Below are 12,253 nucleotides of genomic sequence, written 5' to 3'. Positions count from 1 at the left end.
TCGAAAGCATCATAACACTTGTTTCCAAAAAAAACAAAAACAAAAAAAAAAGTTCTTTTCAGAACTACCTCTTTCTACCAAAACGTGCTCCAAGAGCATATTATGAGATGTTTTTTTGCCGCTTTATTTTAGTGCGAGACCGGGTGCGCGCACCCTCCTATCGCGTACAGGACCTGACACTTGCATGTGAAGTCATGTGACTTCAAAACAACACTTCTAATTGGTTCTTGGTAGTTTCTATTCTGCAATTTACACGCAGCACTCCACCCACTTCCATCACTTTCTTTTCTACTCTCAAGAGAGAACAACGTTGAACATCTTCCCGAAGACTTCGCTGCAATGGCTACCGTTCCGCATTCATCTTCCGAATCTGAAGGAAATGAGCGACCACCTTTGACAAGAAAAACGGAGGCCACGCTATTACCATCAGAAGTAATCAGCACATCTTCCGGTGGACGACCTGTATCTCCATCGAGTGCTGAAATGGACTTGAAACCATATCTGGCGAACGTGCACATGAAATGCACGAACTGTGGAAAACTTCTTGTATACGGAGAGCAAAGCTTTACTCTAATTAAACACAAAATTGAGAGTCATAAATGCTCCAAGAAAAGTTAAATTTCTTCACTTTATTTGGATAGTATGACATACTGAAAAATGTCGTAGCAACTTTAAGAAATCAAAAGCATCATAACACTTGTTTCCAAAAAAAAAAAAAAAAAAAAAAAAGTTTTTTTCAGAACTACCTCTTTCTACCAAAACGTGCTCCAAGAGCATATTATGACATGTTTTTTCGCCGCTTTATTTTAGTGCGAGACCGGGTGCGCTCACCCTCCTATCGCGTACAGGACCTGACACTTGCATGTGAAGTCATGTGACTTCAAAACAACACTTCTAATTGGTTCTTGGTAGTTTCTATTCTGGAATTTACACGCAGCACTCCACCCACTTCCATCACTTTCTTTTCTACTCTCAAGAGAGAACAACGTCGAACATCTTCCCGAAGACTTCGCTACAATGGCTACCGCTCCGCATTTATCTTCCGAATCTGAAGGAAATGAGCGACCACCTTTGACAAGAAAAACGGAGGCCACGCTATTACCATCAGAAGTAATCAGCACATCTTCCGGAGGACGACCTGTATCTCCATCGAGTGCTGAAATGGACTTCAGACCATATCTGGCGAACGTGCACATGAAATGCACGAACTGTGGAAAACTTCTTGTATACGGAGAGCAAAGCTTTACTCTAATTAAACACAAAATTGAGAGTCATAAATGCTCCAAGAAAAGGTAAATTTCTTCACTTTATTTGGATAGTATGACATACTGAAAAATGTCGTAGCAACTTTAAGAAATCAAAAGCATCATAACACTTGTTTCCCAAAAAAAAAAAAAAAAAAGATCTTTTCAGAACTAACTCTTTCTACCAAAACGTTCTCCAAGAGCATGTTATAGGATGTTTTTTCACCGCTTACATTTAGTGCGCAGCCGGGTGCGCGCACCCACCTATCGCGTACAGGCGTCGAGACACGCATGTAAAGTCATGTGACTTTAAAACAACACTTCCAATTGGTTCTTACTAGTTTCTATTCTGCAATTTACACGGAACACTCCACCCACTTCCCTGGAAAACCAGTTTATCGAAAACCTTTTAAAACTCCTCTTATGAAATATTCGACATCGTTCACATAGCAGAGTTGTAAATAGCACTATATACACTCCGTCCCTTAATTATAAGAGACTTATTGCTATGTGAGAACAACTTTTGTTTTCACGAGATAATGTGAAATGCTGAGCCTGTTACATAATTTTATTTCACATATATGTTACTATTCTCCTTCGAGCACTAACACTGTAGAAAATACCACCAATAGCGGTGATATTTTTTACACCGAGAACGGGCGATTTGTATCGATTAGAGCCCTTACAATTATAAAGTTTTATTTCCTAAGTCTCTGATCTCACACTGTGCAACGTGGCTCCCCTGTGTCGTAATGAGGTCCATAGACAAAAACTACAGGGCCAGCATTATACACATGCACAGAACCACAAAACCACAAGAGCCACCATGTTAATATATATCCTTAATATAATAAACCTCTGAGAATAAATACATATTTCCGTGGCACCCCATAAAAGAAATTTGGCGTCCTCTGACTCTGCTTCATTACCAAACACCCTAACCCCCCGCCCCCTCACTCTTCACTAAACTCCACACTCCACCCCACCCGGACCCCCTATTACAAACCCCCAACCTACCCTCCCTGCCCAAACCCACCATGAACCTCAAACCGCCCCTGGAAAACTTATAAGACTCAAGATTACTAAAACTCAAAGAATAGGCAACAGGCAGATAATCTAAATAGTACATAAAGGCACATATTTTTTCCATAATACTATTGAAAAACATGTTCTATTTTTTATAAATCTATCATGCATCTGACCCTCTAGAACCGCTTTCAAAACGTGAATTATAAACCTCTACTTTTCATTTTCAAACCATACACTTTCAATTACATTATTTTTTTTTTTACAATTCATGTAATGTTACACACCTTTTCTAAAATACACCAGTCCCTATTATTTATAAGGATTTATTTTCAGTCTTCATCAGTGACACTTTCTTAACATATAATGAAAATCACTGTCACTTTTTAAACGACAATGCTAACGCGGTAAAAATAACCCTTCATTTCATTTCCTTTAAGAATGCAGACTATCTACCCCACGCATGCGTTTCTTGATCTTTGTATTTGGCAGCGAATACCGACCTTGAATCGGAAGACATGAACAAGACCTCCATTGTCACATTTAAAACTGAACGTTGCATCTGCTCACACACATATCTTTCACTTAGCTAACATTCACAGAAAACAGCATTGATGTAAAAAAAAATTGACCTTGCTTTACAACTTGGTCAAATAACTCCCTTATTTTTTAACGCATCCTCCACTTCAAGAAAAGCTACTTTTTTGATAACTACTAAGCAATATATAAGTGACTAGACTCCTAAAAAATTTATCAAGTCATTCTGCTCCTCTCCACTGCATAGCCGGCGACCTAATTCTGTGGAGTTGCTATACAACCGGCAGTGCTGCGCCGTTTCCTGTACCATCTTGGGAAATTCAAAATGGATGTCCCTTCTGCCTTCGCAAACGAGCCGGACTACTTAGAACTATTTCGACAGAGAATGCTTCTGTACTACGGCACCTTACCACTCTCAACTTTGAATACTTCATATCGATTATCATTTCGATATTCGTATTTCACCTGTGTGCAGCCTGTATTTCATTGCCTGAGCTGTGATTTCACATGGGCCCTGGATTTATGTCTCTGCAATTTGGTACCTCCTGAACCGAATTACAATCAACCCATGAATCCGTTACTTGATCATGAACAGCTTTGTTACAACGGAGGGTTTATGGCCTTTGCAGCGATACAAGGAGTTCTGGGTCATTGGAATATATTCGCAGCGGCGCAAGATTTCCTAACAGAGAGCTACATCGAAAACCCACCGAGCTGTCCTATGATGGTAAAAGACGCTCCAATAATGACAGATCATGAATGCTCCTTTCATCTTCTCAATTGGATGGCTGACATGTTTTCAGATGATAACAATGATTTCCTGTTAGAAGCACTTGCTGCATACTTTGCCTACACAATGGACGGTTAACTCTTTCCTAACAGAGAACTGCATCGAAAACCCACCGAGCTGCCCTCTGATAATAAAAGAGGCTCCGATTTTAACAGATCATGAGTACTGCTTTACTCTTTTCCATTGGATAGCTGACATACTTTCAAATCATAAAAGTGATTTCCTGTTACAAGCAGAAGTTACCTATTTTGCCTAAATAATGCTTCAATAACTCTTATACAAGCCATTGACGTCCTCATTTCCTTTTGCTTCCCTATATTCTTCACGTTCTTTTCCATATTTTCTTTTGAAGAACAGACCTATTGGCTTTACTAACAGTGGACATTATGATTTCGTGTTGTTTAAATTTTGGTCTTTTATGTGGACTACATTTGTTTCTTCAGCTACTCAATTTTCAACTTTTATTTTTACAGTATAATCTCAACAATTCTATTGCATATCTTATCTAAGGTTATTTCAAACGTACTCGATGCAAAACTCGCTAATATATGCTACATGTACCCTAATTAATGTGTAAATTATAAACAAGTTTTTTTATAACTGTAAACGCCATTTCGCATCTCAACTGCTTATTTCCACCTCACACGCCTCTGCTCCTTTAATTTTCTATAAAATTATTAATTTAAAATACTTTACAGAAAAATATGTTCTTTCAACAATATTTCCATTGTTACTTGTGCTGTATTTCAAATGCAATACTGCAACCTTCAAAAGATATCTCAATACAGTAGTTCTCCTCAATAGTGATTTCCGCAGCATCCAACAGATTACATACATGCACCTCTCGCCATTTTGTCGCTTTTGGCGCCTTTTTTTCCCCGTACACAGTAACATAACACAAACTTGATAGTGCTTCGCATGTAGACAGCTGATTGATAAAGTAATCATGTATAACCACTTGCATTTTCATATATCGTTTCTAAACTGAAAGGCCAGAGACCTTCTTCCATTTATTAAAATATAATATACTTCCTTATAAGAGTGTACAATGTTTTTTTCCAACTATATTCATTTTTCTTCAACTATAGCGTTTGTATTCCATGTACTACTGACAATACCAATTACTGTGTTTTTTGCAATTTCTGTACTCATATTACATAATGATTTGCCTTTAAAACAGTACATTTCTAAATAAACATTTCAAATATTCACGGTTTCTCTTTTAATCCATAATCTCAACTGAAATGATTTCATATTGAAAAACTATTCATGGGTTCCACATAACCTTAACTGTAGTCACTGAGGACCTTATTTATGAAGACCTTCCGCCGCCGGTGCCTCATTTTTTAAAAAAGGAAACAGTGACGCACCGGTGGCGCAAGGCCTTCATAAATAAAGTCCTGAATGTTTTCTTTTCTCGACCTCACTTACTGATACTAGAACCTGCAAGCCAATTACGGCCCGTGAACTTTTTCTTAGTGGGTCGCGCACCGTACAGACAGTTATACCACTGTTAAAAAAAAAAATTTATTGTTACCAAGCACCGCCACAGTTCCGCTTCACTCAGAGTTAATCACTGCTCCCACGCTACTACAGGCCAAACGCTATGTCGTATTTCTCTCCTTATCACCCTTTCATCTCTACAATAACAAACAGTTCTCCGCCTGCCACCACAGAACAGAGTCAGACACAGAGGCACCAAAGAGTGAACCCATCACCAACTGCCATCTCCGGCTGTTTCCATGGTTACACCTCATTCTGCACCTTGCTGAAGGCACAGGTCAAAAGTTCATGTCTCAACGTTCTACAGCAAACTAAGAAGACTGTTTTCCCTCTAGAAACACCTGCCAATCCACAGCTCTGTTACATGTTGTTTTAAAGTCACATGACTGCACATGCGTGTCTCGACGCGATAGGTGGGTGTTGTGTTATGATGCTTTTGATTTCTTAAAGTTGCTACGACATTTTTCAGTATGTTATACTATCCAAATAAAGTGAAGAAATTTAACTTTTCTTGGAGCATTTATGACTCTCAATTTTGTGTTTAATTAGAGTAAAGCTTTGCTCTCCGTATACAAGAAGTTCTCCACAGTTGTTGCATTTTATGTGCACCTTCGCCAGACATGGTTTCAAGTCCATTTCAGCACTCGATGGAGATACAGGTCGTCCACCGGAAGATGTGCTGATTACTTCTGATGGTAATAGCGTGGCCTCCGTTTTTCTTGTCAAAGGTGGTCGCTCATTTTCTTCAGATTCGGAAGATGAATTCGGAACGGTAGCCATTGTACCGAAGTCTTTGGGAAGATGTTCGACGTTGTTGTCTCTTGAGAGTAGAAAAGAAAGTGATGGAAGTGGGTGGAGTGCTGCGTGTAAATTCCAGAATAGAAACTACCAAGAACCAATTAGAAGTTTCGTTTAGAAGTCACATGACTTCACATGCAAGTGTCAGGTCCTGTACGCGATAGAAGGGTGCGCGCACCCGGTCTCGCACTAAAATAAAGCGGCGAAAAAACATCTTATAATATGCTCTTGGAGCATGTTTTGGTGGAAAGAGTTAGTTCTGAAAAGAACTTTTTTTTTTTTTTGGAAACAAGTGTTTTGATGCTTTTGATTTCTTAAAGTTGCTACGACATTTTTCAGTATGTCATACTATCCAAATAAAGTGAAGAAATTTAACTTTTCTTGGAGCATTTATGACTCTCAATTGTGTGTTTAATTAGAGTAAAGCTTTGCTCTCCGTATACAAGAAGTTCTCCACAGTTCGTGCATTTCATGTGCACGTTCGCAAGATATGGTCTGAAGTCCATTTCAGCACTCGATGGAGATACAGGTCGTCCTCCGGAAGATGTGCTGATTACTTCTGATGGTAATAGCGTGGCCTCCGTTTTTCTTGTCAAAGGTGGTCGCTCATTTCCTTCAGATTCGGAAGATAAATGCGGAGCGGTAGCCATTGTAGCGAAGTCTTCGGGAAGATGTTCGACGTTGTTCTCTCTTGAGAGTAGAAAAGAAAGTGATGGAAGTGGGTGGAGTGCTGCGTGTAAATTCCAGAATAGAAACTACCAAGAACCAATTAGAAGTGTTGTTTAGAAGTCACATGACTTCACATGAAAGTGTCAGGTCCTGTACGTGATAGGAGGGTGCGCGCACCCGGTCGCGCACTACAATGAAGCGGCGAAAAAACATGTCATAAAATGCTCTTGGAGCATGTTTTGGTAGAAATGGTTAGTTCTGAAAAGAACTTTTTTTTTTTTTTTTTTTTTTTTTGGAAACAAGTCATATGGTGCTTTCGATTTCTTAAAGTTTGTACTACATTTTTCAGTATGTAATACTATGAAAATGAAGTGAAGAAATTTATTTTTTCTTGGGGCATTTATGACTTTCAATTTTGAGTTTAATAAGAACAAGGCTCTGCTCTCCATACAAAAGAATTTCTGCACACTGGTTGCATTTCATATGTACCTTCGCAAGATATGGTCTCAAGTCCATCTCAGCACTCGATGGAGATACAGGTCGTCCACCAGAAGATGTGCTGGCCACCTCTGATGGTAATAGCGTGGCCAGGGCTCTTGTCGATGCTTTTGCATAATGCTCAGGGTGCCTTTGTTTAACATGCCGCTGCATGGTATGTATAGAAAAGGAATATTTTTTATTTGGATTTCCCCTTGAGAGCTCCGAATTGCATATCGTGCAGGTTACTTTTGGCGCATTCACTTTCTTTTGATCTTCAGGATAAGTAAAAAATTGCCAAATGAAAGATTCCTTTTTTCTTCTTAACGGTGGTCGCTCATTTCCTTCTGATTCGGAAGATAAATGCAGAACGGCAGCCATTTCAGCAAACTTTTCCGGAAGATGCTCGACGTTGTTGTCTCTTGAGAGTAGAAAAGATTGTGAGGAAAGTGGGTGGAGTGCTTCGTGTAAATTTCAGAACAGAAACTACTAAGAACCAATTGGAAGTCTTGTTTTCAAGTCACATGACTTTACATGCGCTTCTCAGGACGTGTAGGCGGTGACACTATCTAGTTACGAACGTGATTACATACTTAGGAACTAGCATTAAAAAAAAACATGAAATTCACTGAAAAAACCATAGGTTTTACACACGTTATAGTTAGGAAGTAGCATTTGAAAAACCTATGAAATTCACTGAAAAAACCATAGGTTTGACACCAGTTATAGTTAGCTGGAAATTTTACTGACATAAAACCAATGAAATTCCACGTTATAGTTAGTTGGACTCACTATAACTTGCGCGTGTAATGCACTGCTGATGACATCACATATTACATCACTAATGAGATCACTGATAACACCATCTAGTGAATGTCTGTCTTTTTAAAAAATAAATATGTTTTATATATGTATATGTAGAGGTCGATGTAAAAATGTTTAAATAAGTGTCTTAATCGATGTGGAGGACTGTATGGATGGCTGAGTGTGTATATGTGTGTGTTAGTGAGTGAATGCCTGCCTCACTAGTGTGTTTATCAGTAACGATATATGTTTTAATCTAGTTTATGTAAGTATTGATATATATAAGTGAGTATATGTGACAGTGAGAGATTGAAAGAGTTCCTCTTTAAATAAGTATGTGTTTCTATAAGTGATTGTTTAAAAGAGTAAGTAAGTGTAAGTTTACTTAGAAGTAAGGTGCTACTGTGTGCATATCTGTCTATGTAAATAAATGGATGTTTATTACTTTATTTGCAAGTGTGAATATGTGTGTGATTTACTTTTGGATGTCTGTCGGTATATAACAGGATGTATAGCTGTATCACAATATATAATCAGTGAGTATATATACGAGTGACTATATAGAACTGTTATTGAATTATTGGATGTGTATATAAATGTTGGAATTACTGAATTGGTTGTTGTAACTGGTATAGGTATGTCCACTTTTTTTTATATGTTAGTTTTTTTTTCAAAATGTGTTTTAAGGGTTACTTTAGAGTGCAAGTAGGTTAGTCTCTCTGTCACAAAGATGGTATCATCAGTGATCTCATTAGTGACGTCACTGACCATGTCATAAGTAATGTAATATGTGATGTCATCAGCAGTGCATTACACGCGCAAGTTATAGTGAGTCCAACTAACTATAACGTGGAATTTCATTGGTTTTATGTCAGTAAAATTTCCAGCTAACTATAACTGGTGTCAAACCTATGGTTTTTTCAGTGAATATATATATATATATATATATATATATATATATATATATATATATATATATATATATATATATATATATATATATATATATATATATATATATATATATATATATATATATATATATATATATATATATATGTATATATATATATATATATATATCAGAAGGTTACATAATTAATGTATATTTTATTTGGAGAAACATTGGGGGTTCAGTTATAACATGTTATAATAGATAGTTACTATGGTCCTGATTATAAGTGGATAAGAAAGGGTGAGGTATTTTTTGACCAAGCAAATATCTTCCAACTCAATATAATTATGCAATGGTTTCTGAAAAGATTTGCATTCCGCATGCAGATACAAAGCATTCTCTCCAATGTGAGAAGAGATATCAGCTCAATATCCTGTGAATAGTAGGAAAATCAGTTAATCTCCCTGTGCCTAATAAAAGGTCTGACCTTGTGTAATGTAATCTGGTGCTTATATAAAGTGTATAAAGTGCTCTAAATCTCTTTGGCAAGTTGGTGCTATATAAAACTAGAAAAATAAAAAAATATACGGGTAACACACATTTTTCAATGAAAATAGACATTTTGGCAGATGCCATTACACATTAAAAGGACAATACATGCTGCAGGGAGTTTAGGAATGAATTGAAATAAGACTGCTTTTCCAAACAGTGTAAGCATTTATGTGTGAGTTTACAACGAACCACGAATGGGAACTTTGGCATTGAGGCTGAAGGCAGTGCGAGTCCTAAAGTGCATAAGTGGGTTAAGAATAATAAAATAATAATGTACTCACTCACTGCATACGCTGGGTCGACTCCGGTCCTCCTACTTCAGTCCCTCAGCGCTGGTCTGGTGTACAGGCTGAAGCAGCTCTCCACACCAATCCGAACGTTGCTCTATTTTGCAGATAATGTTACCAGCATGCGAGAAGCACCAGGATTAGCTGAAGCAGGCTGCTTCAACGCTCTGCCAGGCACTGGGGGCCTGTGCCTACTCTCCACCCAGCTGTGAGGTTTACACTGTGCATGTCAGTTTGGCAGTAGCAAGACAGCAGGCCAAAGTGACATGTGCACTGTAAACTGGTGGAATGAGCACCACTCCCCTGCTGCCAGTCAGCAGTAATGGCCCCACCTCCAAACACAGATCGGGCTGGGAAAACGGAAAAATGAAATAGTAAGAAATTCATTTTATTACCATTTTATTTTTCACCTTTTGTAGGGCTGGCAGCAGGGAGTCGACGCTCCTCTTCCCGAATGGAGGGTCTGCCGCTGAATCTAAACACTTGGTCGAATACCTAAACATTCCAATCACTCATTTAATTTTACAATTCAATCAATGCTTACCCGTATAAATTCCATTCCAGCCTCTGTGGATTTTCCCGATGGCAGAGGTTTCCTCAAGGTGAGCTCCGTTGTCAGAGGTGAAATACACAAACGTCTGGTGGTCCAGATTACGCTCAGCTAAGAATTCCAGAATGCGTCCTTTAAAAAGAAGATAGCATTTTGAGAAATGTAAATTTAACCATGTTAGCGGTGTTTCAATAAAAAGAAATGTCTTCAAAACAGTATCACTCATAATAAATGAGAAAATGTACAGTAAACTATGCCTCATGCACGCTTTCTCATTGGGTACAAATCAGCAAACTGAACTATTTACAAAACAGCATGTAAAAAACACCCTAGAACATGTTACTGCAACCCTTTCCTTCTTGTTTGCAAACAGGTTACCACCTACTTTAAGTAGGAGGTAAATTGCCAATGTTTTGCGACCACATTTCGGTTGCAAAACATTCACACACACCACTGCGAATCGCCATTAGAAAGGGGCGCCCGTAATACGCCCCCTCCTAATACCAAATCACAAACCCAATTTGCAATTCGATAATAGGTTACTAACTCACAAAATGGACCTTTGCACACATAAAATGCTTGTTTGCTTCTGCAAACTGCCCAATTCTGCAAATCAGGCTGTTAGCAGCCTCAAAAAACCTACGTATGTCTGGACCAAGGTTTCTCTGTGTGGACCAATGTCACTTGGTTTGTTCAAACTGAAAAGTTTCAGAAAGCTGTAGGTAAATGAGTATTTGGTGAAGTGCAATAACTTCTAAAAATTGTGGGTGATCTGCAATCTATATATATAAAAACGAAATGTATGTCTGTCTGTTTGTCCTTTATGCATTACTACACCATTCATCCGATCGGCATGAAACTTTGGGAAGTTGTTGAGTACACTCCCGCAAAGGTTTCTGGCAATTTTTTTTTTTTAAAGTTGTTGAGTACACTCCCGCGAAGGTTCCTGGCAAAAAATAAATTTGCTAAATATCGGCTCCCCGGCCCTCATAATGTTTCCACTACTGAATGTTTACAGTTTCCAGTGCGACTCGCTTTTGCAATGATCATCCACAAAGCACAAGGACAATCGCTGCAAGTGTGTGGACTAGATTTGGAGAATCCGTGCTTCTCATAACGACAACTGTATGTGGCCAGCTCACGCGTCGGAAAACCTTCTGATTTATTCGTGTACGCACCCGACGGAAAAACAAAAAATACTGTGTTTCCACAAGCACTTGAATAAATAAACAGAATTAAAACAACACTCTAAAATATTTTCCATATTAAAATGAATAAGTTTCAATACAAATGACACAATGTAAATTGAATATTATCATAACAAGTTTCCTTAAATTTCCTTTCTTCTGAGATCGCAGCAACGCACGACAGGTAAGCTAGTAATATATAAAGACTAAAGAGACCAATGGACAAACCACTTAATTACAGTCCAATCAGTCATCTAGACGTCTCCCAAAACACATTTGCCATAAGGATTTTGTTTTTGCTTTAAACGTGAATAAAAGAGGTTTAATGTCCTGTCCTACCTTCAGGCAGGGTTCAGGAAACAAGTCAGCACTATAGACCAGGCTTTCAGATCCATGACCATTTACTGGAAGACAGTGGTCATCCAGAAAGAACAGCTCTATGTCATCTTTGTAGATCTAAAACTGGTGTTTGAAGTAGTCCAACATGACAAACTGTGAGGGACACTTAGAGGCAAGGGGATCACAGTGGAACAGCAATTTGGATATCATACTGGAAAAACAATACAAACCTCAAACTTGCAAACATCTAACAGGTTTAAAAAAAGAAACACTTGATAGGTCCGTGCTTAAGGCAAAACGTGTCAGCTATAGATTGAAAAGCACTCATAGATCAACCCTGGAGGTTGAATTCTGACAAAAATAAATGTTTTTAGATATATTTGACCGTAACAATCATAGGTCAGTCTGATCATAAACACCTGGTAAAGAGATTATATGGACAGAGTATTGATTAAATAGAAGTAAAAAATGAACTAAATTAGAAAGGGGTGCATATATATAATTTTTATAGTTCTGCACTGAGCTAATGCCTTTATATCAAATATTTAGGGTGGGGAGGTGTGGTCTCAGCAGCCATCATGGCAGATGCCTCTCT

General features: G+C 38.1%; 1 protein-coding gene across 1 annotated transcript in view; it reads right to left on the bottom strand.

Moving 5' to 3' along the window:
• STS (steroid sulfatase) overlaps positions 1–12,253 on the bottom strand; it is a 2,049,623-nt gene that overhangs the window by 787,425 nt on the left and 1,249,945 nt on the right. The window contains exon 7 of the mRNA XM_086934659.1: positions 10,127–10,264. Coding sequence (XP_086790785.1) covers positions 10,127–10,264 — 138 coding nt within the window. The remainder of the gene's footprint in view (positions 1–10,126; positions 10,265–12,253) is intronic.

This window comes from Lissotriton vulgaris, chromosome 8 (genome assembly GCF_964263255.1).
Source record: "Lissotriton vulgaris chromosome 8, aLisVul1.2, whole genome shotgun sequence".
Classification (NCBI taxonomy): Eukaryota; Metazoa; Chordata; class Amphibia; order Caudata; family Salamandridae; genus Lissotriton; species Lissotriton vulgaris.
Note: the sequence above shows the minus strand (reverse complement) of the source record. Positions and strands in the feature narration are given on the sequence as shown.